The 25,705-nt window shown below is 36.3% G+C and overlaps 5 protein-coding genes across 5 annotated transcripts; 1 reads left to right on the top strand and 4 right to left on the bottom strand.

Annotated features, from left to right (window-relative positions):
- The first annotated feature begins 2,545 nt into the window (after positions 1–2,545).
- EV154DRAFT_553292 (pre-mRNA splicing factor component-domain-containing protein) lies at positions 2,546–5,289 on the top strand. The gene is made up of 5 exons (XM_051605120.1): positions 2,546–2,757; positions 2,830–3,284; positions 3,356–3,861; positions 3,938–4,827; positions 4,895–5,289. The coding sequence occupies exons 1-5, from the start codon at positions 2,581–2,583 to the stop codon at positions 5,204–5,206; spliced, it is 2,340 nt and encodes a 779-aa protein (XP_051455549.1). The 5' UTR covers positions 2,546–2,580; the 3' UTR covers positions 5,207–5,289.
- A 777-nt stretch (positions 5,290–6,066) lies between these two features.
- EV154DRAFT_467756 (BRO1-like domain-containing protein) lies at positions 6,067–9,259 on the bottom strand. Its single transcript, XM_051597775.1, has 2 exons — positions 8,883–9,259; positions 6,067–8,807 (listed from the first exon to the last, which is right to left on the bottom strand). Exons 1-2 carry the CDS (start codon positions 9,161–9,163, stop codon positions 6,125–6,127), a joined length of 2,964 nt encoding a protein of 987 aa, XP_051455550.1. The 5' UTR covers positions 9,164–9,259; the 3' UTR covers positions 6,067–6,124.
- Positions 9,260–14,085: 4,826 nt separating this feature from the next.
- EV154DRAFT_553294 (uncharacterized protein) lies at positions 14,086–17,027 on the bottom strand (the record flags this gene model as incomplete). Its single annotated transcript, XM_051605121.1, has 8 exons — positions 16,854–17,027; positions 16,672–16,828; positions 16,298–16,403; positions 15,438–15,511; positions 14,901–14,969; positions 14,712–14,735; positions 14,324–14,351; positions 14,086–14,177 (listed from the first exon to the last, which is right to left on the bottom strand). Exons 1-8 carry the CDS (start codon positions 16,895–16,897, stop codon positions 14,086–14,088), a joined length of 594 nt encoding a protein of 197 aa, XP_051455551.1. The 5' UTR covers positions 16,898–17,027.
- Positions 17,028–20,061: 3,034 nt separating this feature from the next.
- On the bottom strand, positions 20,062–21,831 carry EV154DRAFT_515533 (general substrate transporter). The gene has a single exon (XM_051602265.1). It carries the CDS (start codon positions 21,797–21,799, stop codon positions 20,270–20,272), a length of 1,530 nt encoding a protein of 509 aa, XP_051455552.1. The 5' UTR covers positions 21,800–21,831; the 3' UTR covers positions 20,062–20,269.
- A 616-nt stretch (positions 21,832–22,447) lies between these two features.
- On the bottom strand, positions 22,448–24,456 carry EV154DRAFT_515534 (Rho GTPase activation protein). Its single transcript, XM_051602266.1, has 7 exons — positions 24,254–24,456; positions 24,046–24,192; positions 23,776–23,991; positions 23,532–23,707; positions 23,289–23,436; positions 22,980–23,231; positions 22,448–22,929 (listed from the first exon to the last, which is right to left on the bottom strand). Exons 1-7 carry the CDS (start codon positions 24,381–24,383, stop codon positions 22,859–22,861), a joined length of 1,140 nt encoding a protein of 379 aa, XP_051455553.1. The 5' UTR covers positions 24,384–24,456; the 3' UTR covers positions 22,448–22,858.
- Between the last annotated feature and the right edge of the window lie 1,249 nt (positions 24,457–25,705).

The following is a 25,705-nucleotide window of genomic DNA, read 5'->3' on the forward strand; positions in this document are numbered from 1 at the left end:
TTTGCGTTCATTTTTGTTAAAAAAGCCTCCAACCTGCTATCAGCTACAAATTTACTCTTTTTTTTTTTTTTTTTTTTTTGCAAACACACATGAAGTTACACTAAATTAGTGAAACTATAAATTGCTTTTTGCTTATTCAGAACGTCAGAAAAAAATTGTTCCGTTCGATGAGCTCTTTTTCCAGCTAACGGGATATAATGAATGGTCATCTTTGCACCACCTGAATTCCACACATAGCACATTTTGTACAATGAAGGCACACGCTGATAAATGAGGAATTTCACTACATGGTCTTATCTCCCGTATCCCCTTACAGAAACTATTACCCTCTCTTTGCAGATGTCTACACAAATATGCATTTTGCACCTTTTTTTCTTATATCCCTTCCACCACAATAATAAAGGGGGGGGGTTGTTTATTTCCAAACTAAGCAAAATCTAGCCACTTTTTTGTTACACACATAATTCATCAACGGTTTCAATAGGTATCTCATGCGCGATTGATTGAGGTGTGACGAAGTTTTGATTATATTTACAAACACGTCAATGCACGTTATATAACGAATTTATTGCCCAGATTTATATGGAACTTTTGCGCATCCCACGTTTTAAGTACTATATATACTTCAGCTCGTGATGTTCTAGGTTTAGTCTTAAATAAACATCATGTCCTAAGATCCTTAGATATTACAAAACTCGCTCTCTAATTCACCAAATTCTTAACTCCGCAGTCAATTTTTTTTTTTTTTTTTTTTTTTTTTTGGCGCGCGTGGCTATGAAAGGAAAAGAGTAACCATGAGCTTGATCAGAAAATCACATGTGTGAGCTTATATATTAAAACTACATGATTATTTACTAATTAATCGTGTAATACATGTGAAATAATACTGCTGTGAGCGAAAACCTGTCGAAATGTTCCCAAATGCACATGGTATCTTTAGACCGAGAATTTTGGTGTACGGATGGTACAGCACAAAATGGGCGATTCTAACTTTTTCATTTTTGTTTTAAGAAAAGCTTCGATTAAAAAATCTGATAAAAAAGAAAAAGAAGTTGTACAGAATGTTTATTTTCCAATAAGCATCATTGGCATGCTATGCTAAAAAGAATAAGCGCTTTAAAGTAACATCATAATTATCTTAATTGAAGGATATATGCCATTATATATTCCTCTTTAATCTCTTTAAATCAATCCTTTTAAAATGTTACTGAACGTGTTAAAAAACCGAGTCAAAAGAGGTGAAGTGATAGATACAGAAACACCTTTTACAGGAGTAATTGAAGGTAACAAGTATGTTCTTGTTAAACGTATACAGAATTCTGTCCAGAACTTCATTGATGTATTCCCTAAATGCTTGAATAAAGAGTCTATGTAATCATTTTAATATTTGGTCAAATTATCTTCTTAACAATGGTAAATTGATTCCAAAACTTATAAAAATAAGTACATGTCAGTAAAGCCAAAGTGCATTTATAAGAAAAATAAAATTATGGATGTAATGACAAACAGCATTTGATTAAAAACCTTGCCCTTATGTATTTTCGCAATCAAAAAAAAAAAAAAAAAAAAAAGATGTATGAGCCATCTCTTTTGAGCTTGTAAAGGGATTCTATCAAGATACTCATTGTGATTCCGAAGAAAACGAGTATTGTTGTGTAAGGTGCAATGATTACTTGAGATTGTCTTAGCTGGTATCATTTGTAAACATGAATTAGCAAGGAGAAATGCAACATTTAGCGGTCTTTTCTGATAATGTGGCCTAAAGATTTATGGTTTGTATTTACAAGATAACAATTTTGAGTTAGCTGATTTGGCCTACTATCAGCCCAATATACGGTTTGTTGTATTGTTCATAACGGCACTGTTTTTCATGTGGACACAGGCAGTTGTCCATTTCCTCGCAACTTTTAAGTATTATGAGTCGTGGCACACTACCAAGTCACAATTCGACTTTTCCTAAAGGACTTAAATGAAGTAATCGATCAAAATCTGAAGACTTACAGTTTAGAAACTTGCTTCGGAATTACACAAATACAATCGGAGACCTACAAAAGGCAAAGTTGGGACAGTATGGTGGAAATGAAAATAAGGAAAACTAATAACCTTAAACGTTAGGTATAGGCGTAAAATATTATTTTTAGTATAATATCGGGATGTCCTTTTAAGCTTAATCTTGGGAGAGAAGTCAAATACAACAGAAGATCTTTAAAAAAGTCGGCCGTAATTTGACGTCGATATCAATAGTTGTGTAAAGTATTCCTGTTAGGTTTTATAAAAATCACTTTTGATAATCATTACTGCTGTATAACTTTTTTTTTCTTTACTGATTAAAATTATTAGAGATGTTGAAAAACGCAAGTAGCTTCCAAGATCATTATATTATGTCATAGTCTACTAAAAAGCTTAATGATTCGCACATCGTTTTGGTACAGGTACAATTTTGGCTTCTGGCCTCAAAGCAATGAGCCAATCATATATTCCGGTCGGATTAAAGCGGTGACGTTGACTTTTTTGTGTATAATTTTTTTAGTTGTCATTTTCAAATCTCTTCTCTCTGGGTTCAATAAAAAATTATACAAAATGAAGTTCATCATTAAAGGTGGTGTTTGGAAAAATACAGAGGACGAAATTTTGAAGGCTGCTGTTAGTAAATACGGCAAAAATCAATGGGCGCGTATTTCTTCTTTACTTGTTCGAAAGACACCAAAGCAATGTAAAGCTAGATGGTATGAATGGTTAGATCCCAGTATCAAAAAGGTAAACCAAAGCCTATTTTTTCAGAATCTCATCGCCTCGCTAATCACACACGCATGTACTTTAATAATTTAGACGGAATGGTCAAAGGAAGAGGATGAGAAATTATTACATCTCGCTAAATTAATGCCCACACAATGGCGTACGATTGCTCCCATTGTGGGCCGTACTCCCGCTCAATGTTTAGAACGTTATCAACGACTTTTGGACGAAGCCGAATCGCGTGAATCCGACAGATCTGATGAACTTGGGTTAACGGGTTCCATCGGCCACGAATCGGGTCCCAGCGCTGACGATGTAAGAAAGTTAAGACCTGGAGAGGTTGATCCTGAGCCTGAGTCTAAACCTGCCAGACCCGATCCCGTTGATATGGATGAAGATGAAAAGGAGATGTTGTCTGAAGCCCGTGCAAGATTGGCAAACACACAAGGTAAAAAAGCAAAGAGAAAGGCAAGAGAGAGACAATTGGAGGAGGCTAGAAGATTGACTGCACTCCAAAAGAGAAGAGAATTAAAGGCAGCCGGTATCCAGTAAGTTTTTCTTTTTAGAAAATGTACGTTGATTAGAAAAAAACCGAGATTGATATTTTTTTCGTGTATAGTATGCGTATGAAGACAAAGAAGAATGTGATGGATTACAATACAGACACACCTTTTGAAAAGAAGGCAGCCTTAGGTTTTTATGACACCACAGAAGAAGCCGGCCGCACCGTCGATCCTGGAAAACTCACCAACGTTCATTTATCAAAACTCAACAGACGTCGTGCAGATATTGAAGATGAAAAGAACCGTGAAAAGAAGAGAAAGGCTAAGCAGAACCCAAATGCATCAACGGAAGGAAATCAAGGCAAATTTGTACCCGAAAAGAGCGCCAAAATCATTCAAATGCAAGAACAGGAACAAATTGCAAAACGTCGTCGTTTGGTCTTGCCTGCTCCCCAAGTAGGCGAACAGGAGTTGGAAGATATCCTGAAATCAGGTTTTGCAGGTGAAAATGCAAAGAATTTAGTGCTAGATAGTGATGTGAGTGCCACACAAGGCTTGGTTGGTGATTACAATTTCACTCCTAATACCCTTGCCACAAGAACCCCTCGTGCTCCTCCCAGCAGTAAGTTTAATATTTTTTGTGATCAGAAAATCTTAACCTCAACTTTTTCGTATTTACAATCTACTTCTCTCTTCAGATGATAATTTAATGATTGAAGCTCGTAATCTTATCGCACTCAGTAATGCACAAACCCCTCTTTTGGGCGGTGAAAATACATCACTTTTAGAAGGCACTGGATTCCAGGGAGCTACACCTAAACACGTACCCATCCAAACGCCCAACCCTATGGCAACACCCCTTCGCGGATCTCGCACCATGGATGACAACACACCCTTTAAAACTCCTCGCGAAGAGAAGGCTTTCCACACGCAAAACAAACGATCGCTTTTACAGGGACTCTCCAGTTTGCCCAAGCCTCGTAATGAATGGGAGATCAAATTACCAGAGATGGAAGAAGAGCATGAGAAAAAATCAAAGGCAGAGGAGACAATTGAAGATATGAGCGATTTTGAACGTGAGGAAAAGGAAGCAGCCGAACAAGAAGCAGCTGAACGTGCTGCCCGTCGTTCTTTAGCTGTTCAGTTAGGTTTACCTAGACCTACTGTCGTACCTACCTTTTCAGTAGATAAAAACGCTTCCGAAATCGAAAAGATGATTAGCGAAGAATTATCGCGTCTTTTAAAGCACGATGCTGTCAAATATCCCGTGGTAGGTGGTAAGATTGCACCTGGTGCTACCCAGTTAGATGGTACCTTGGCAGGTCTTGAGGATGAATTTGATTCAGTGACATTACAAGACGCACGTAAAGAATTGGATCAAGAAATTGTAAATACACTCGGTTTATCAAAGGAGGATAATGTTAAAAAGGCTGTTTGGGAACATGTTTCTTCTAAGCCTAATTTCGAGCAGACATGGAATCAAGAACATGAAGATTTATTGTTCTCCGCAAAGTTCAATCAGTTCATGACACTAAATGAAATGGATGACGAAAAGGATATCATTCAAGGTTTAGACAAAATTGTGGAAGTGAGTAATTTTATTTTTATCTTTTGTGGTTCAGGTTGATTGAACCTTTGTTTTTATTTATAAATAGGCAAATCGTCAAACAATGATTAGAGATGCTACTCGTGCGGGAAAGCTTGAAAATAAGTTGGATATTAGATTAGGAGGTTATATGACACGATCTAAAGCATTATCACAGCAAATCGTGGATGCCTTTGAAGAATTTGAAGCGGCTCAAGTGGAATACCAAAGTTTTGTCACTCTACAAATTTCCGAAAAGTCTGCTATTCCAAGACGTATTGAGTCATTGGAAGACGAAGTATATAAGTTGGCTAGTAGAGAAAGAGATTTACAAGAAAAATACAAGCAATTGAGTGATGAAAAGATGGCCCTTTGCACCTAAAAAAAGGAAATTTTTTTTCCCTTATGCACTTTTTTTTATCTTTTAATAAATATATAATCCATATACATACATGTACTTGTCAATGACAGGTTTTTTTCTTTTTTTTTCTTTTTTTTTTTTTGAAATCCCACAATCAAAAAGGTATAAAAGTAATCCTTTTTTTTTTTGAGCTGGTAGCCCTTCTTTTAATATATACATATAAATTCGTTATTTATCTTTTTGTATCATCATGGCTGTTATCATTCAAACCAAGCTTACCAATGGCCACTCTCAACAATGCTGTGAATGCGGTAGTTTTGCTCATAAAACCCGGTAAGTTTTTAAACTTTAATAAGACCTCTATTAAAAAAGCTGTCAATTCATATTTTTTCTAATTACAGTGATTGTCCCAAACTTGACAAATAAACTATTATTCCTTGTTTTTAAGTCATAATAAAGATCTACCCAACTATTGGAGACTGTATACACATTTTTATCCCAAATGACAACATTTCAAGCCGCAATAAACGGCCCTTATTTAGATTGTGTGACCTTCTGTATATACTAATTCTAAAATGAAAAGCATGACCTCTTTTTTTTTTTTTTTTGCCTTTTAACTTTGGGGCGTCAAGTATAGAGGACCCAGGTCGGCTTATAAAGATGTCAAAACACTCATTGTCTTGACCTAGTGTAACATGCATAAATAAGTAATCAAGTTCATAAAAAAAAAACTTATAACGTAACTGATACCGTCTCTATCTATAAGCGGAAAGGAGGAGGGGTATGACGATCCAAGTTCGTCATAGATACATGTTGTTATCATGTAAACTTTATGACTCAACTTCCCGGATATATGTTGCCAATAACAAAAATCTGACAAATCAATGATAAATACTCATTTTTTTTTATTTTTTCAATCGTGTAATAAAATTATATATTTTAGTCCAACAAATTCCCACTACCACCAGATGGAGGAGGAGGAGGTCTTTGTTGATAAGGCTGTTGCTGCTGTTGCCATTGTTGTTGTTGTGGTTGTGGCTGCCATTGTGGTTGTTGTTGGTAATGAGGTTGATAACCTTGAGGTGCACCCATCACACCTGCAGGGGGATTCATCTGCTGTTGTTGTTGCTGCTGGGGACGGTATTGTGGTTGAGGAGGTTGTGCGTAATAATTTATTTGGGAGGGTGGAGGTTGGTATTGGGGCTGGTAACTATGTTGATTGTTGTACACAGGACGGTTAAATTGTGCCTGTTGACCATGGTATGGAGATTGTGGTTGTTGTGGTTGTTGTTGTTGTTGTTGATAGGGTTGTTGGTAAGGTTGTTGATAAGGGGTAGCGCTGGGAGCAGTGGAGGCACCATAGATGCCATAAGGCGATGGTGGAGGTTGTTGCTGCTGTTGGAAGGCTTGAGGCTTTGGTGGGGGAGCAGGTGTAAATCCAGGATTATAAGGTGCTGTAGGTTCGTTCATGGATAATTGACGAGTTTGATTGGTAAGATGAGACATGGCGGAGGGAGCAGGGGCACTTGCATACTTGTTTAAAGTCTCGCGAAGCAACTCTTGTTCCCTAGTACTCTTTTGACTTTCAATTTCATCCATCAAGCGACTTCTTTCATTAGATCTTTCTGTAATAAATCTAGAAATATTTCTGCTTAAATTATCCACAGTGTCTTGAACGCCCGAATAAAATTGGACGCCTCGATTTAAGCCTTCCTTCAACTCAAAATATATGGTCTTTGCCTCACTGAAATCTGCTGTCAAGTTACGAACAAGACGGTCCGCTTTATCATGCTGTGATTGCAAATTTTGTGCTTCGTCACCTTCCATTAGTTCCTTAAACGCTTCTGTCAAATCCTGAATGGCTTGCTGTTGATGTTGTATAGTAGCCGAGATACGTTGTTGATGAGGGCGAAACTTTTCGAGTTCTGCAGCAAAGATTTGTTGCTCGATGTTGGCCTTCTTGTTCAAAATTAGCAGCTGAGAGATATCATCTTGCAATGTCTTGTCTTTTAAATCACGGAATGTGTCATCACGGTCACTTTCAATCTTGCGCAATTTCTCAAGGATAGATTCTACTCGCTTCACCTTTTCGTTTAAACTCTCAGTCTTCTTTTCGGATCCGGATGTATCAATATCCAGCAAGTTCATACCAGGGTCCTTATTTTGCTTACTATCAGCAAGCACAGAGATGCATTCGGCATATGCTCTCTCTAATTCACGGCTCTGTCCACCGTGTTTCAAAATATCAATGTTGCGTCGAACAGACTCATACTTTGCAACAAGTTGATTGTCAGACTGAGAGGCACCATCCAAGGTATGACGGTGGTTGTTGATATCGTGTCTAAATTCACTAGTGAGAGGACCTGATGGTGGTTGTGTCCATTGCTCGCCATATTTTACTCTTCCTTGTTCACACTCTCTCATCTCCTTATCCATATTCAGCGAAGCTTCATCTAAAGCCTGTCTTGCTCTTGCTCTTAAAGAGGTTAAAGAGTTTAGCAATTCGCCAATGTTCGTACGCCGTTCATCCGCGGCGACTTGGTCAGCCCATCCTTTGACTTCGGAAGGCGGAGAAGCATAACTATCCAAAGATTGTGTTGCCTGCTGTTGGTTCTTAAACTTGGAAAGTGAAGCTGGTAACTTCATGTAATCTAGCGAAGCATTTAATTCGGCTTTGGAGATATCACAACGTTCGTTTTCAGAGCGAAGTAATTTGGCTTTTTCCTCCGAATAAAGTGATGCACTCTCATGAACGCTAATGGGAATCAGCTTGCAAAACAAATCCGCACCGATAATCTTTTTCATTTCTTCGGGGGCATAAAGTTCGTTCATAGGGATCGATTTAACGGCCTTAAGTCGATCGATAGGAGTCAAAATGGATTCTTGAGGCGCGGTTTCATGATAAATCATGTCGTTATCTCGGGTAGCAGCGGTAAACTTTTCTCCGCAGGTGGCAGCCAAATTCTTACAGAGCTCTGTGATGGCGTGGGCACTTTCAGAAGGGACAGTGCCGTTAGCATGGTTTGAGGATACCAGGGCCGAGTTTAATGAGCCGGCTAATTTCACAGCTTCTTTGGCGGCAGATTCAGCAGCACCGTAACGACTGGCGCATTCACCATATTTTCCCTCGGCTTCACAGGCAGCGGCTTTATGCTCTTGAGCAATAGCGGAATAATATTTCTGCTTAATCTGACAAACCAATATCCAAGACTTATCTACACCCACTCCTCTTGTCACAGCATCGCCCAAAGAATCTACCAAGTTGCCATAGGCCCAACATGCATGACTGGCGAGTTTGGCAATCAAATTATCCTTTGTCTTTTCACGTAAACTAATTTCCAAAAAGCATTCCTGGGCCTGTACTAACATGAGTTCCGACAGAACATTGACAGTTTCACGACTCAGGTCTTCTGAGGGAGCATGCAAGAAATTGTCATTGATATATTGGAACATGCCTGCTGAAACCTGGAAATAACGAAAAGCCTTTTTACGGCCCTCTGTCTCTGCTCGATTTTGCGAGCTAGCAATAGCAGAAAGTGTAGCAGCCTCATTAAAAATTACACTGGCTTTTTCAAAAGCTAACGAGTATTGGGATATAGCACGATTGTTGAATGCATCATACCTGTTTGATAAAGTCAATTTCAATCTTCGTTATGCAAAATAAAATAAAACAGGAGGGTACTGGAGACATTCTTACCAATTAAACAAAACTTTGACATGCTTCTCATCCACAGGAAAGCGCAGGTCGAGCAATTCCAATTGACCAAAATACCGATAAAGTAAGTCTCTTCCGGTAATATCCTTTCCTGCACCACGAATATCTTGGCGTAACCTATTGAAAGACTGAGTTTCTTCTTTATATTTTTCAGGATCGTCTTGGTAGAAACGAGCAATGTATTTTTTGAGCGGATGTACCCAATCTACATCATCTGTCTTTTTAGACGGTGCACTAATGAATGGTATTTGAGGCGTAGCCATCTTATTATATTCAGAAAAGAAAGAAAGGATATTCAGGTGGAAAAAAACACCAGGTCACAAGAATTGGCAGTCGGGCATTAGAATATTGGTCTGCTGCTGCTTGTAGGCCAGAATACTACGACGGCTTGGCATGTGTTTCTATCCATGCGCTGAAATTGACTTGATACAACTAAACCATGTATGATGATATAAATAACGTTTGATTTCAAGTTTTTATTAGACAGTGCTGCGCCCTGAGTTCTACAGTGATACCGTTTTATATTTCAGGCCTATGTACGAGAATCGTCATGTCATATTACAGTTTCTAAGTTGGTAAACACTGAATACATTATACCCAAATCTATTTGTCACCAGAAATTACAGTCTATGTGGGCACATTGCTTTTAATATATTATGCCCGATGACTGACAATGATGACATTGTATTTATACACATTGTTCTTTCGGGATTATATCCATCTAAAACATCTAACTTGTTGGAACATTCATTATTGTGTTCCTTGTTGAGACATTTGCACCCTCTTGGAGAGCGTGCAAGACTCGTGTTAATAGCAGGAATTCTATTTGATTCATAGAAACACCGAAAATATGTCATTCAGGGACAGACAAAAAGGAACACCCCATTTGTAATAACCCCGGATTATGTCTGAATCAGAAAAAAAACTAAAAAAAAAAAAAAGTTTACCCCTTAATGCGTACTTCGGATCCAGCAACTTCTAAAACATCCTGAAGATAGCTGCCGCGCGTCTTGCTGCAGATAGGTGCGAAATGGTAAGCAATAACATTTGAGAAATCTCGGGTGTTACTTGTTTTAACAAAAGAACCGAAACAACTGCTTATAGAAAATAGTGGGATATGCCAAAGGCCTTAACCACCGCCATTGTAAAACTGTAGATGGACTTTCAAGATCAGGTGACGATTAATTTCCATGGTAACGTTTAGACATGGACGGTAATCTGTCCAAGCCTTCCCGAGATCGTGTAATCCACACTTTTTTTATTGGAGTCTTCTAAAAGTGGTAAGCAACTATCACCTGAGAACAAGAAAGCTCTTTCTGCTTCCAAAATGTGAAATTTTGGGGGGGGAGAAATAGCGCCGATTAATTGGTGTGGGGAAGGGACAAGGTGATTGGATAAAAGAGCCTTAAACCAATTAAAAGAAAGTAAATTGGATTCATTTACGTCAAAAAAAACAATGGGCGAAGTGGGGGGTGGTAAGAGGGGCGGAGGGAAGATGATATCATGGACTTTCCTTTTTAAAGTGAGACACCATTGTTTGTGTTACGGCACGGCTAAATTATTTATATTTTCAGAGTATATAAATAGGAAACAAATTTTCTCAGATTTTCTGTTTTAATATTATCCAACTTTTATATAACAATTTCTCCCTCTACAATGCCAAATCAAACTACTACTCCCTCTTCCAAGAAATACACAAGAGACGATATCATGGCTATGGCAAGATACGAATATGCTCGTCAATTAAGTATATATACCAAGACTCAATTAATCAATGGCCTGAAAAAATCAAAGAGATCTACTACGAAAAGCGTCAACTCTGTAACCACGGCCATCATCTGCTAATTTAAATACACCTTTTTTTTTTATATATAAAATTCCCCCTGTATATATACCACTGTACATAAATCAAATAAATCTACAATTCCAAACATATTCTATTGGTGCACATGTAAAAAAGACAGTCGTTACACCATATAAAATCTCGGATCTTTACAAATCGAGTAAAGCTCTATATTTTACACATTCGAAAAGTAATTTCAAGCTAAAAAGAAAACATGCAAAGTCCGAGAAAAAATGGCTGATTCCTAACTCATGGCATGCACACACACAAAAAAAAAGAAGTACCGCTCCAATAGCATACGCGTCTTTTAATCAATCTTTTCTTTTCTAGAATAACCCGTTCCTGAATTAATTTTGCTACTTCGTGTATATGTTCTGTGATACGAGATGGCTGTAAAAGTGATATTCCTGTCATGCCTGTAAAAAAGTATATAAAGAAATGGCCTGATGGCAAAATCAGTGTGATCGGCATGTTATTATTTTGTATGGTTCCTACTCAAACCATGTATGACGCACTAATAAGAATTTCCCTCTTTTAGAACATATTCAAGTCTAGCCTTTTTAGGAAATAAGTACTTCTAGAATTATTTGTCTTGGAATCCTCAAAATGCTCTAAAATGTTCTTTCAGAGTACAGGCTTTTTATTATTTATACATCTAAAAATACTTGCGTAAAAAACCAAACCAAAAAAAAAAGTCTTTTAATTAGTGTTTCGCATGGGTGCTACAGATTGAATTCCATTTTCAGTAAATATATCGCTACTTTTAAGACCATGGAGATAGATCAGCATTACAAAATAGGTGCTAGCTTTTACCTTGCATATAAAATCTTTAACGTGGTACTGCATAAGGCTTATATTTTTAACCTTTTTAAAATAAAGTATATCCAGTGGCTAAAGGAAAATATTTTAGCACAAGCAACATAATTCATGTGCTCTTTTTGTTTTGTTTTGTTTTTTATTTGTCTGGATAAGGCTTCTTGTGTTTCACGACACTATTTAGTTAGTCCAGACATGACTTTACGATTTTTCCATACTCGGAATGACCGCATGTTGGGGTTGAAAGAAATGACATACTGATGATTACAACCAAGATTTGCCATAACCGACGAAATTATGAAAATAATGATTATCCTATCATAAAATACAAGTTCCCTTGTTTTTTTTTCATGACCACAAACGTAAAATCCAAATGCGTAAAAATCGGCAAAAGAAAATTTTGCTGCTAACAAACAAAAGTTGTCTAGCCCACATATTCGGATAAGTCCAAGCAGTGGCAGGATCAATTAGCGCAATTTCGTTCCAATTCGATTCCTTAAACGCGTCAGTGTTTAGAGGAGGGTTTAAAAACTCGAATAAAGAATCAGCCTAGATGTAGATGCTTGTTAGGTTCAAACCAAACCCGCGCCGAGCCTAGGCTTCATTTGCTTATTCACATGGTTTACTATCATGAATCACTCTTTCGGGTGTATAAAGCTTTTGGCAAGGAGTTACTCGAATTTATTAGTACCAAATACTATATGCATGAAATTGGAATGAACTTTATTCTATCCGTCGCTGGTGAAATCAGCCGATGTGGGTGATGGATCTTTTACTGGACTTTTTGGAGCATCTCTTTAAAAACCATCCGTCTATCGCATTATAGGGAGTGATAAACAGAGGGCGGATGTTGTTGCTAAAGGATTTTAAGCTAATTGTGCAACCAACAGCATGCGTCTAGGCTTTAATTAAGGTTAGTTGGCCGTATCGTCGTTGAATAAACTCCCACATATCTTATTTAAAACCAAAAGGCTGGTCTGTCGTGCATTTAAAAATGTCAGTTTGTATTACAGGTAATGTGAGAATACACAACGTGCCCTTAGATGATGGTTTTTAGCTTCAATAATAGCATAATGAAAATATTTTTGAAGATATGGTTCCGCTTGTATCATATTCCAATACTGAATACATTCTTTTTTTTAAGTCACACAATACATTCATGACAAGATTTATTAAATATTTTTAAAAGAATAAAAAGAAAAGATTCTATCGGATTCTGTAAGAAACTTTTCTAGGAAACACATGTACAAGTCTATTTGTGGATTATATTAAAAAAAAAAAAGGTAAGAATACCGGCACGAAGTTGAATGCTGAAATTCCTTTAAACGACAACTTTTTTCTAACCACATTAAGTATTATTATAGACTATTTTTTTTTCTTTTTTTTTTTTTTTTTTGTTAGCCCGTAAAGTGTAAAACGCTATTTTATACAAAGACTGTATTCCAGGGAATTTATCGTTAAAAACCATTGGTTTATTTTACCGTATTCTTCATAGCTACTTTTTTTTTTTTTTTTTTTTATAACCAAAGGAAAAAAAAGGTTAGGTTCCCTGCAAAGAAGTAATTGTGTTTTTTTAAAAAAAATATAAAAAAAAAAAAAAATGGCCCACGCGATAAATAATTTGGGTAGTCAGGGGTGAAGACGCTTAATTTTTCTAAACAGGCATTTTGAATTACGATAGATTAAAAGATGGGAAACTATAATTTTAGACAATCAGGTGGATCTTTGAAAATTCAACATTTTTGGATACAAATTCCCAATACATCAGAATCTTTTTTACTCATGATTGGCTATTTTTTTTTATCGTCCACATTGAGTGTCAAAAAAATTTCAGGCTCGCCACTATGCGTGTAGCCGGGATTTCAGGATGGTAATTCTCGCTCACACAAACTTCTATCTTAAAATTGGCATGTATACATCCAGAACATTATTATAGACAATAAAAGTTTATCGAAGTACAAAGTATACTTAAAAACACATTTAGCTTAGTAATAAATAGCGTGTATTATATCCCCTTTTATTTTCTGCACTGTTATGTCAACTAGTTTACATGAGAGTAGATATTCAATATCGAGTAGTTGCCTTTAAGTTAAAATCTTTTTTCAAAATAAACCCAACAGCATTACTTTAGATCTAACAAGACGCAAAATTACATCATAGAAACTTCTAAATATGCCACACATGAACAAAAACACTGCCCCGTCGAACAAGAATTCAGCCTGCTGCTAATAGATCCTTAAAGTTAGGCTGACAGCAAGTGCGTCAGTTTTTTTCTTTCTGTTTTTTCATCATAATATTCTTTTCAGTCCTGATTCCGATTACGTAGTATAAAATTAAGTTTAAAATTACAAGCAAACAAAGTTTTTGTTACAAATAAGTAGTGCTACTTGTAAAAATACCGTGCTCGTTTGTTCAGACTATATGCATCAGATGCTCTCTTACAAGGAAATACCATGAGTTTATTCAACACGAATATCTTGATCTGTTCGGATCAATGATCTTGATGTGTGTTACGATAGTTGAAAGTCAGCCGAAGATTTTCATAATTGTGATGTCGCTTGAACGTAATTTAGGAATCTGTTGTACCTTTTCAGCCTGAGAAACATTTAAAGAATGTCCTAAGCAAAAATATTCATACGAAAGAAAAAAAAATGACAATTGCCATGCAATAATGGTGTTTTTAAAAGCCTTTCAAACCCAATTGTCTATTTTTAAGCATAACAACTCCTTTTTCAAAGCGTTAAATGAATGTCAATATGCTTACTAATTTGAGAGATAGTTTCAATTGTGACCTAGAGCTGCAATATTTTGGTTAATCTTAAATGATATTTCACTTTTAATCTTTCCCGTCTAACTTATATTCAACTTTAAATGAATAAACGTCCACTTCGAACCTATTTATTACTTTCGGAATACATAGTCCGTCACTCACTTTTTAGCCTAATCTTTAAAAACTTGTTTTCTGATCTCAATTATACAAAGTAGATTTATTTTTTCGGTGGGCTTTGGTTTTCGTAAAGATCGCAGTGAATTAGCAAGCAGCTGCTTTATCCGTTTTTAGACCTTTAAAGAATAACCTTATTTGACACTTCATCAAGTTGTACAAAAATCCTACGTCAACTCCTTAGTATACTATCATTTTGAGCACTTACAAATTTGAAGTGATTCATTAAACTCTATTTCATTTTAACAATTCACAACAGCCACAAGCATGTATATACTATAGGTATCAGCTATTATCTGGAAAAAATTATACAATAGGCTATCAATAGTGGTACTTTATACGTCTCCATTTTTAGAATATTGTGTCAACAGGTACCTATTTTATTTGAGTGACCTACCAATATTGTAAGTATAAGTATCTCTCCACACTTATTGTTCATTACAGGATTGGAAACATCATTTATCTGCTAAAATTGAACGAGAAAAAGTATTATAATATACAATAAAAAATAGCAACTACAATTCAAAAAAGAGCATTTTTTTTTTCAAGGGATAAAGCTAAATCATCATGGTGGGATCAATTCAAGTTAACGGAGCCAGTACCCGTAGTACATCATTTGTGTACAATCAATCGTTGAAAATAATTTAGTGTCATAATATTTTTTTAATCACATAATATAAGTATAATTGTGTCCCTAAATAGTCTATATACCATAAACCAGCATGTCATTTATGATAAATAGTCTGTAGATATAATAAATAAACTGATACAAATTGTGAATGATTGTTATACAGCACAATAAACCTGGATATCACTCTCCCACAAATGACAAACAAATATTCGTAACCATGTTTTTTGTATACTTTCTTTGTGTCCCTTGAATCTTGTCCTTGTGCTTTTCAACAATATCCAAGTCGATTATTTGTCAAATTACCCAGACTTGTCCAAAGCTACTCACAGAATCGGTACATGCTACTAATGTAGCAGTTTTATCTCGCTCCTTAAAATCTGTTAATATCCATTCACTTAATGTTAACTCAGGTCGAATACTTCCATAAGTTCAAAATCGCCTCACTCAGCTACTATTTCTCAACTGATCGAAAAAAGCACATAATAATAAAAGCGTGCTTTACTTGTACGAAGGCCAATGTTAGCCAAAACCTATTTGGCTCAATGGCACAAGTGATTTGAGTTGATTACATTCTTAACAATGGCCTTGATTTAGATAACTTAGCAGTTAAACTTCTAATGTTAACATTAACGTTATCGTGCTTTCTTAATGTTAAGCTTTTCTTAGTGGCTGTGATTGCTCTTTTTTGTATACAAGATTACTTGACACTAACAAAAAAAGAAAAAAAAAAAAAAAGAATACATACTACTAATGCCAAAAAGATGCCTGTCTGTTTCAAGCAAATATTGAATATAAAAGCATTTTATTAAAACTTAATTAGACAAGAACTTCTTCAAGTATACCTTGTATTAAAGGGTTTTAAAATCCATGATGAGCATATTATGATATAGGCTAAAGCAGAAAAAACTTTTTATTTATTTTAATGAAAATATATAAACTATGTTAACAAGCGCTTCTCCTAGTTCCCAACATATAAATAGCTGGTTAACAGGCCAGACCACGAGAAGGTGGAAGCACATCCTGGCCCAAAAATTTAAAATGTTTCCGGTAAACCATCTTCAATAAAGAACCTGATTCTCCTCATACTGCCTGCCCACAATGCACAACATGAGAATCACCAGGACCAAATACCCCCTACACCATGTTGGGGTGGTGCTTTTTACCCTGGCAACTGAGTCGTAGCAGCCGCACCTGGACGGGTAATGGCTTTAAGGCGAACATTCCGTGTAGATGAGGTAACTGTCTAGGAGGAGGTCCATCTTTAGCTGCCTATGCGGATTGCAATATCTCTAGCGTAGACGTAAACAAACCAAGGCAAAGCACTTACAAGATACATTCGGGTACTAAACATTCTTACGTGCCATTGATACAAAGCCAAAATTATATCCCAACCAAGACCCGTGACTAAGAGCGTGTTGACAGGCTTCAAACAGCTACGACCATCCACCGTCTTTTAACTCGCTCCTAAATCCAACCCTTCCACCTAACGGATTGTGGTACTAGTTTGTAAGAAGTTCCTGGAACTAGGGCTACTAACCCAAGTCAGATTGTAAGCGAATGAAGCGATACAGACAAATAAAGATCCCACACGGCTGCGCGCAAAACCCTTATTGCCCAGCGACTTTGACACACCAACAGACTCCTCTAATGTAAACCTGTTTGGGAATACTACGGCCTTTGGAACACTGCCCGATCTGTCATGAAGTGGATAGATTTAACGGAAACGAACAGAGACGAGAGTGTCTTCCTTGTGCTGAAGCCATGCTAACATCTCTGTTCTAATATTTAAAAGAGGAAAAAAAGATAAAGGGCGTTTCTTTCGCACCCGTCTCCCTTTTATACAAATTATTTTTTCTTTTGTTTATTTTGATGATTTTGTCTAGGCTACTTTTACAAACTTAATTTTTCTTTCACTACTTTTTGGACTTTTATGTTATCCTTTGAATAATCCGTAAAATTCTCATCACATCCGTGTGCATATCATAGTTATTTTCTTCATTGTGTGTCGAGAAAATGGGCATTGAAGTTTTGCTTTTGTATGCGAAATGTTCTTTTTGTGTAACGGATAAAAACAATTTTTCACATGAATCCTTCAGGCCACGTTTTAATAATGAGACTGTGCAAGCCCAAGAATACCTGATTCTCAAATAATTTGTCTCCGTGTAAAAAAAAATCATACTCATAACTCTACAGGACATAAACTGCCATTGTCGAACTTGTAGCTTTCAGTTTATTAATGCGTATTTAATAAGTCCTTGATTCATACTTTCAGGCACGATGCACATTCACGCTTTTTTTTTCAACCAGCACCAGACTACGCAGCTATCATACGACTCTACCCTGTAATCATTTTGCTGATAAGTGTTTAGTTGTCAGACAAGTTTCTTTTTGACGACCATGTACTTTTAAAAAAAAACTTAAAAGGCAGTTATCCTGGGCGATCTTTTCCTCTTTCTTGAAATCAATATAACTACTGTCAACGAATCTCCATTAGTTAACCGCAAGGCTCCTGTTAATCATCCCAAAGCTGTTGGAAAATTGTCTCCGTAAGGACACCCATGCGACGTAAAGCTGCATCTGGATATATATATACACCTATTCGCCCTATTATTTATAAACGCTGATGAGAGTAACGTCAATCTGTTTTTTATTATCCTTATTGACACAACTTATTTTATTTAGTCATCGCCGCTGAAGGAGATACCGATTTTTACTAAGCAGGTAACAATTAGGACGACTGACGGTGTGGAATTACCGGAAGAAAGTATAGATGTATCACAGCAAAAAGGAATATGTTATAGAGCAAGCGCTTGACTGAAGACACTTGTGGAATATGGAAGACGATGTTCAACATTGCTTTAGAACTCACCAAGCACCTCTAAACACGCCGGAACTTTTATACCATGGTGACGATATACTTTGAAAGTGCATTACAGTGTGAAGAGGCACGTCAGCTGTACTCTCAGTCATGTTGTTTACCGATGAAAAAGTTGATTTACTTGCTCTTCAGTTGAATCTTACCCTGGATCAAGTCCACCGAGAAATTGTTCGGAACTGCACATCAAATGAATGCTGATATTTAGAGGAATATAATAGCAATTAATAAAATGAAATATTATAATAGTAGTAGGTACTGTGAGTTACTTTACCTCTCGTGCTTGGAACCGATCGAATTCGTCGTGCCTGACATTCAGTGGATTATACTCATATACACAAACAAGAGGAGGATGACTGCGATCTGGAAAGAGGGGAAAATTATGATGAGTGGTAGAAAACGAGCGTTTGATCACCAAGGCTCATTTAGAAGAGATGTTAAGAGTTTATTGGTGGGATTTTATAGCTCTGGTGTGGAATAGAATACGTAAGCGGAAGAAGTGCAATTCAGGTAAGTAATAATAGAAATTACAAGGGTAATTAAAGATATTTAAGACTATTTATGAAATAAATCATTCAAGTGCGTTCTTTTATAAAAAGCTCATTTTAAATGTCACTATGCAACTTCAATAAACTTTTAGTCTGCTCTTCTGCTAAGTTTTCCTCAGAAAATTTAATTTTCTTGGCTTGCTACCTTACAGCCGGTTGCTCACGCAAACATAAAACCTAATCCAATAATCAGTGAGCAGGTCTGTATATTAAAATGTTGCTTGAATTACAGAAATGGGCCTTCAGTATCCTCATAACAATACGCATTCAGATTAGGAAATAGCTATATATAGATCCAATGTATTATAGCTTTACCTTCAATCTGAATATACTGTCAGCGTTCTTTGAATCTAGGTACCAATTGACCTATTACCATTATAGTCATCAAAGCTTATTTGGATATGTCGAAAAAAAAAGACATCGCTTTTCTCTTAGATTCTTACTAAGCTCATTTTGTTTAACGTGGATGTTATCAACATTTGAAAACGTCCGGACCTCTATCCAATAAGTTAATGAGTAACATACTATTCTTCATAGTCCATAGTCAAGTTAAAATAAGGTTTAGTTGATTTATTCATGTCAAAAATTAGCACTGACAATTCCTGGAAGGTTTATTCAAAAGTTGTAACATCAGTTTCTACGAAAATTTCTCTTAAGACATCTTCTTGTAGAAATCAGCTGAGCTTAACCGGCAGAACTTATTAAAGTATAGAAAAAAAGAGTAAGGAAAGGGTAAGCAAACCTTAATCTCCGTTCGAATTAGGTAATAGCATAAGAGAAATCACCGCCAAGTTGGTTACGCTCCCCAATTCCTTCCCTATTACTCTTACTTTTAGCATATAATATGAGGTTCAATTAATAAACTATAAACTTTGTTATAAGATTACCTACCTTACGTTTTTGTACCTACTTGTTTTTTGAAATGGATGGAAGTAATGTCTTACCTATTTAAATAGCGCCCCGTCCCGTTCCTGAATCCCGTGATTCGTTAAATGTGCACCACGTTCCTTTTCGCAGGAACTTTGGTCCTGGTATTTCCCGTTTTCTTAATCAGGGTCCTTATTATAAATATTTATTACGTGATAATTGTCCCGCTACTGGGTAAATAAAAAAAAAAAAAAAAAAGTGTGGCAATATTGATCTAAAGGCTTGCCACAATTTTTTTTTTTTTTTTTTTTTTTTTTTTGAAAAAAATTTAGTTCTAGATACGAGTTTGGATGACTGATAGATGACTGATAGGGTGATATTTTTCTTGTGCGCAGTAAAGAAGTATATTTTGTGAAATGTTTGTTTACAATAGAATCAGTTATTATCAAGTGATGATTTGTAAACGGAATATATTTCCATCTGTATACAATTACACACTAAATAATTGGATAATACTATTTAGGGTATGCTAAAGCGTGGGACAATTTCGATTGTGTTCATGTAAGTGTTATACAAAAATTGATGTTTTTCTTTCCTATAGTGAAAAAGGCATTTATGTATTTGACATAAGTCATTGTTTTGGGATTTAAGAAAGATAATTTATTTATTAAAAAGGTTATATTTGAGATCGACAGCTACAAGAGAGCATTGATAGAGAGATAAAGAATTATATTAAGATGTAAAGTTTAAAAGGAAAAAAGAAGAAAGTTGGGGGAAATAATGATACAGAGTGAATTTGTTTTTTGTTTGTTTGTTTGTTTGTTGAATTGATAGGCGTTGGGATTTTAAACGAAATCCTTCTTCTCCTCTTCAGTGGGGACAGCAAATTCTTGAGGACCACTGTGAGACTTGGTATAGACTTGCTTATGACACAAGACCTTTCCACTGAAGACATCCTCCATCTCTTCCAAAGACTTACCCTTGGTTTCGGGATAGAAGAAGTAGACAGTAGTAGCCATGATAGCACAACAACAACCAAAGAAGATATAGGTACCATAAGTAATCTTGACCAACATGACAGGACAAATTTCAGAAATGACAAAGTTCATGAGCCAGTTAGAAGCGGTAGTGATGGAAGTACCCTTAGCACGAACACTGAGAGGGTAGATTTCAGCGGGATAGACCCAACCGACAGGTCCCCAAGACCAAGCGAAACCAGCAACGAACAAGTAAATCATGACAATACAGAAGTAAGAAGCACTCTTGTTACCAGTCATGTTGACAGTCTTATCACCAGTAACTAAATCAGTAGTAATTTCACCGACACCACCCATAACAGCACCACAGAGAATCATAGCAGTACCCATAGCCATGGCACCAGAGATCATGATCTTACGACGACCAAGACGATCCATGAAAAGAACAGCAGGAATAGTGGCCAAGACGTTAAGACAACCGTTGACACCAGAAGCAATCAAACCAGCACTGTTAGAACCGAGACCAGCTTGGACGAAGATTTGAGGAGCATAGTACATGATGGAGTTGATACCAGTGAATTGTTGGAAGACTTGAATGAGCATACCGAGAATCATTCTACGACGAAGCTTGCCTTGGAAGAGTTCAAGATAGCTACCGACAGCAACGGCTCTTTCGAGTTCAATTTGAGCAAGAATTTCTTCGTATTCAGCAACAACATGAGGAGCAGTTTCATCACCATCGGAGTGCAATTGGGCCAAGACAGTAAGAGCTTCAGCATTACGTCCCTTACTAAGCAACCAACGAGGAGAGTAAGGCAAGAAGAAAGCACCAATAAGCAAAACGACACCGGGAGCAACTTGGACACCGAGAGGGATTCTCCAAGAAGAATCACCATTTCTCTTTTCAGTACCAACACCACACCAGAAAGCAATCATAATACCGATGGTGATCATAAGTTGTTGAAGACCAATAAGACGACCACGAATTTCTTTGGGAGCTAATTCAGATTGATAAAGAGGAACAATCATAGACAAGGCACCAATACCAAGACCAGCAACAAAACGACCAACAACCATCATAGCATAACCATTAGCACCGGTTTGAAGGGCACCACCAATAATAAAGATAAGAGAACCGATAATGATGGTTCTCTTACGACTGAGAATTTCAGCCGAAGGACCAGCCAAGAGAGAACCAATGAAACAACCGGCTAACAAAAGACCGGTAATAGTACCAGTCATAAGAGTGGAAAGTTTATCGAGGGTTGGGTCACCAGTCATTTTGGTGACGAAGTGTTTCATTGTCAATACACTGGAAATGACACCAGTGTCATAACCGAAGCAAAGACCACCGATAGCGGCAAATGCACAAACGGAATAAAGAGTAGAAGATCCCATTAAACTTAATGTAAAATAGAAGTTGTTATTTGTGATTAATATAAGAAAAAAAAGGGAAAGTACAGAAATGGATCGTCCTTATATACAATTTTTTTGTTGCTTTCCAAATATAAATATAAAAATAAAAAACCGGGACGTCGGTGTAACGCTCAGCTTCCCAGGTGCCAAATTAATATATTTAATACCATCCAATTGTTTTGTTGTATCCATGGAGACTCAGGGTCGACCAGATGATGATAAATAAAGGGTCAACTCCGATCTATAGCACTTAACACAAAGGATTTAACCTTGATTCAAGTATGAACAGTTGATTCCATCGTATTTGGTTTATTTCAACAATTAAGGATGATTTTTTTTTTGTACCAACATGTTCATATTTTCCCTTTAATAATATGAATGTCATACCCGACTTACAAAACCAGAACCTTAAAATCGAAAACAGACAATCGAACGAGTAAAATGCGGGGGAATACTGACTTCAGCAGGAAAAAGATCATACCAGTAATAAACCAGCGTTACTTGGATATTTTACAATCACAGGGCAATGTCGGAGTATCACTCAATGGGTTAATATTTTTAAATGTGGAACCAATGAATTATGGTATAAACTTTTTTTTATTTTATAAGTAGGGTTATTGTCTTTTAATGGTAAATATATCTTGTCGACTAAATAGAATCATTTCTCTTTTTTAAGAGGTATATCACAAGTACTATGTGAATTAAGTAAAGAATTACTGCTTTCTTTCCTTTTTTTTACACAAGGGAAAATACTGAATAAAAGTGTGAGAGTGGGAATTGACAGTAGAAGGCTGGTAAAGTGGTAAAAAAAGTTCTATAAATGGTACGAGTCCCCTTGTCCGACCAACCAATAGCGTGTGTGTGAAAATATGAAATTGCGGGGAGAATGGGAAGCTCATTCCCTTTCCGCGGTACACGGAGGGTAAAAATTTATTTTGTACCTGCGTAACACCTTGCCTGTGGGGAACATTTTCACATTTGGCATTATTGTACAATTTTAACGCCAGGGTCCTTTTTTTTTTATTTTTTTTATTTTTAAAATCATGTGGCATTCGGTATAGCAGACATGCTTCTGATTGGTGTTGTAGAACATGACAGTCCTCTTCTGCTGCCTGTAAATACCTTTAGCATCTAGTAATATTTAGTAATTCATGTTACTTACGCTGACTGGATGTTCGGTTGACATGGACAATCTGCTGTGGTTCATGCGCCCCATATTTATCACGCCTACTCGGTGCTGTTTTACTTCTCCGCAAACTACTCATTGTTGGAGGATCCTGAACATCATTGGCTCCTATAGACTCAATACCTGAACCTGAATAGGAGCCAGCTGCAATTGAATATATAAGGGATGGTCGATGGCTTGAGCACGGACGTCTAGCCTCTTCAGAGCCTTGTATGTTAGCTCGAAAACCTAATTTAAAATTACTATTCATAGCCTTCTCCACTTTTTCCTCCACAAAATACTTACTTTTTTGTGATACTTGAGAAATGTTAGTAATTGCATGAACACTGGGCATCGAAAATCGTTCTTGATTTTCTATTAAAAATCCCAATACTTTTTGAGACTCAAAGTATTCGGCTGGATTCATTTCATCGTCGGGATGGGAGAGTATACCCTAATTTTCCCAGTTTTTTTTTTTTTTTTTTTTTTTTTCTTTTTTTTTAAAAAAAATGTCTATGGAGTTTACATAATCTACAAGATAGAACTTACGGGTGCAAAAACAGCAGACAGACATGCAATATCCATCCTGGTATATTCTTGAGCAGTAACAAACATTCCCATCATATCTAATAGATATAATAACAAATATTGATGAGCCAAAGGTAATTGGGCAATGATGTTTTGGATCGCTTCTATTTTTAGATCTAAATTGGGATATTCAGAAACTACATATGAAAGAGAGAAAATAGATTAAGCTATGTAAGGATTCGAAGCATTATACTACTGTCCTTACGGGTAACGTCCTTAAATATCCGGTAGTACTTTAAAGTAATAACAGGCTCGGGCAAAAAATTTAAAAAGCGTTTCATGACATTGGCTGCATCATGAACGGTGTATCCTCTCCAGTCTAGCTGGGAACCATAAGTATCAGGCGTATCAAAGATCGATTGTAGCATCCGGGTCCTTCTTGCGCTCCCCGATACTCGAAATATACCCTCAGTCGTCATGGCTTCAAAACAATAGAATTAATTTATGTTTATCTTTTTTTTTCGTAGCAGCAAACCTTCTTCTTTTAAAAATGATCCACATTTGGCAATAATAGTTGGTATGACACCAAAGCACTGTGTATTGGTTACATCGTCAATGTACGAAATACTGGAATGAGCGTATTCATTTGATTCGACAAGTGGGATTCCAAACACTCCTTTCTCTAGCATTAAAAAAAAATAGAGGTTTTTACAAATAGTATAAAGTTTAGTTATTGAGCTTACCAACAATTGGTACTTTCATGTCTTTGAAATTCCTGGCTAAGGGATGTGCAGCTGTCACTTTTTTCCACCAGCCTCTAACCAAGGCTTTTTGGCCGGGAGTGAAGACTCCTAGCATTTCTAAATTAGACATTTTTGTAAAATATGCTTGTGCAATGTGTGAAAAAGAGCAAAAAAAAAAAAGTTTATTTTTTCGATTTAACAAATTTCACCAGAATATGTTTGTATATTCCAACTGTGGCGTTCAGACCTTGATATGGAGATTTTAACGCGACAGACCGAAATGACGTAGCCAAAAGTAAAATAAAAAACGTCTACTCAAGTGGGGCCATTATTGCAGATCATTTGTGATGCAGAATTGTTATGAGGATTATAGATACTTTATCCGCTAATGTACCTCACATGCGTATAAAAATAGCATCTAAATATAAATTAGGCTACATCTTTGTAAATGCATCTATTTTCTCATTTTTACTGCAGTCCTGGCACTTTAGATTCAGACTAAATGAAGCAAAATAATCGGCTTTGATTGTATTTTGTTCGAAATTCTATGCCGCAATAGAAGATTCTTTTAGTATAAATCTAGGAGCCCATAAAGAAATACATGTCTGTAGACCAGCTTTATGCATTTGTTAATCTGACCTCCATTCCAGAGCAACAATGGCTGATATACATATTATAATGCCAATACTTCTTTGTAACTAGATACATCTGCTGGTAAAGTATACTATGTGAGCTCATATTATTCACTTGCTTAAATTTTTATGATAATCTAATTTTTTACGTCACTGTTGTTCTTTACAACCTCAAAAGTTCAACGGAAGTCAGTTTTTGCACTTATACTTGGCGTGTTCGTCGAACTGAATTTATGTTTCCGTCGGGATTTCTAATCGTCCCTTGCTTTTACGCATACTCTATAATCTAGTAGCATTACATATATTTTTTGTATATTCACAACGGAAATATGTTTGATAGGAAGGTATAAGTGAAGATATAAATGACCCAAAAGCACAATATCTGGGCCTTATACTACCATCCTTAATTATTCTTCAAAGATGGTAGCATTTATTTTTATTTTCGCTAGAGATACTCTCTCACTTTCTCTTTTTACAAACGTTTTCTTGCTAAAGATTATATTAAATACAAGGCCCCGTTGCTTTAAAATTGTAGATAGAACTGTATTGATAGCATCAGTCCACACAAAAGTCTCGGCTGATATAGCTATCTAATTCCTAACAACATACAATTAATTAAGCAGATAAAAGCTTATTCACGACAGTAAAGGTCTACGTATTGCAATACACACGCATATGTTTAATCCGTTTTTACATACAATGTTCAATCCATTTTTTATATTATCGTCTGTCCACTTAGCTACAATAACAACATTACGATACCAGAGTCCTTAATTAGATTTTCAAGGATTTGGATTTTTTAATAAAATGCACCTCAATC

Source organism: Mucor mucedo, assembly GCF_025094135.1.
Source record: "Mucor mucedo strain NRRL 3635 chromosome Unknown EV154scaffold_74, whole genome shotgun sequence".
Lineage (NCBI taxonomy): Eukaryota > Fungi > Mucoromycota > Mucoromycetes > Mucorales > Mucoraceae > Mucor > Mucor mucedo.

Bases quoted from the DNA above. Each gene is read 5' to 3' on its own strand.
- EV154DRAFT_553292 (XM_051605120.1), top strand. From the start codon at position 2,581: ATGAAGTTCATCATTAAAGGTGGTGTTTGGAAAAATACAGAGGACGAA. The intron at 3,285-3,355 runs GTAAGTTTTTCT...TTTCGTGTATAG, and splicing joins TTAAAGGCAGCCGGTATCCA to TATGCGTATGAAGACAAAGA. The intron at 4,828-4,894 runs GTGAGTAATTTT...ATTTATAAATAG, and splicing joins GTTTAGACAAAATTGTGGAA to GCAAATCGTCAAACAATGAT.
- EV154DRAFT_515534 (XM_051602266.1), bottom strand. From the start codon at position 24,383: ATGTCTAATTTAGAAATGCTAGGAGTCTTCACTCCCGGCCAAAAAGCC. The intron at 23,708-23,775 runs GTAAGGACAGTA...TTTCATATGTAG, and splicing joins GATATTTAAGGACGTTACCC to TTTCTGAATATCCCAATTTA. The intron at 23,232-23,288 runs GTAAGTATTTTG...ATTTTAAATTAG, and splicing joins TTCTCAAGTATCACAAAAAA to GTTTTCGAGCTAACATACAA.
- EV154DRAFT_467756 (XM_051597775.1), bottom strand. From the start codon at position 9,163: ATGGCTACGCCTCAAATACCATTCATTAGTGCACCGTCTAAAAAGACA. The intron at 8,808-8,882 runs GTAAGAATGTCT...TTTATCAAACAG, and splicing joins GTCAAAGTTTTGTTTAATTG to GTATGATGCATTCAACAATC.
- EV154DRAFT_515533 (XM_051602265.1), bottom strand. From the start codon at position 21,799: ATGGGATCTTCTACTCTTTATTCCGTTTGTGCATTTGCCGCTATCGGT.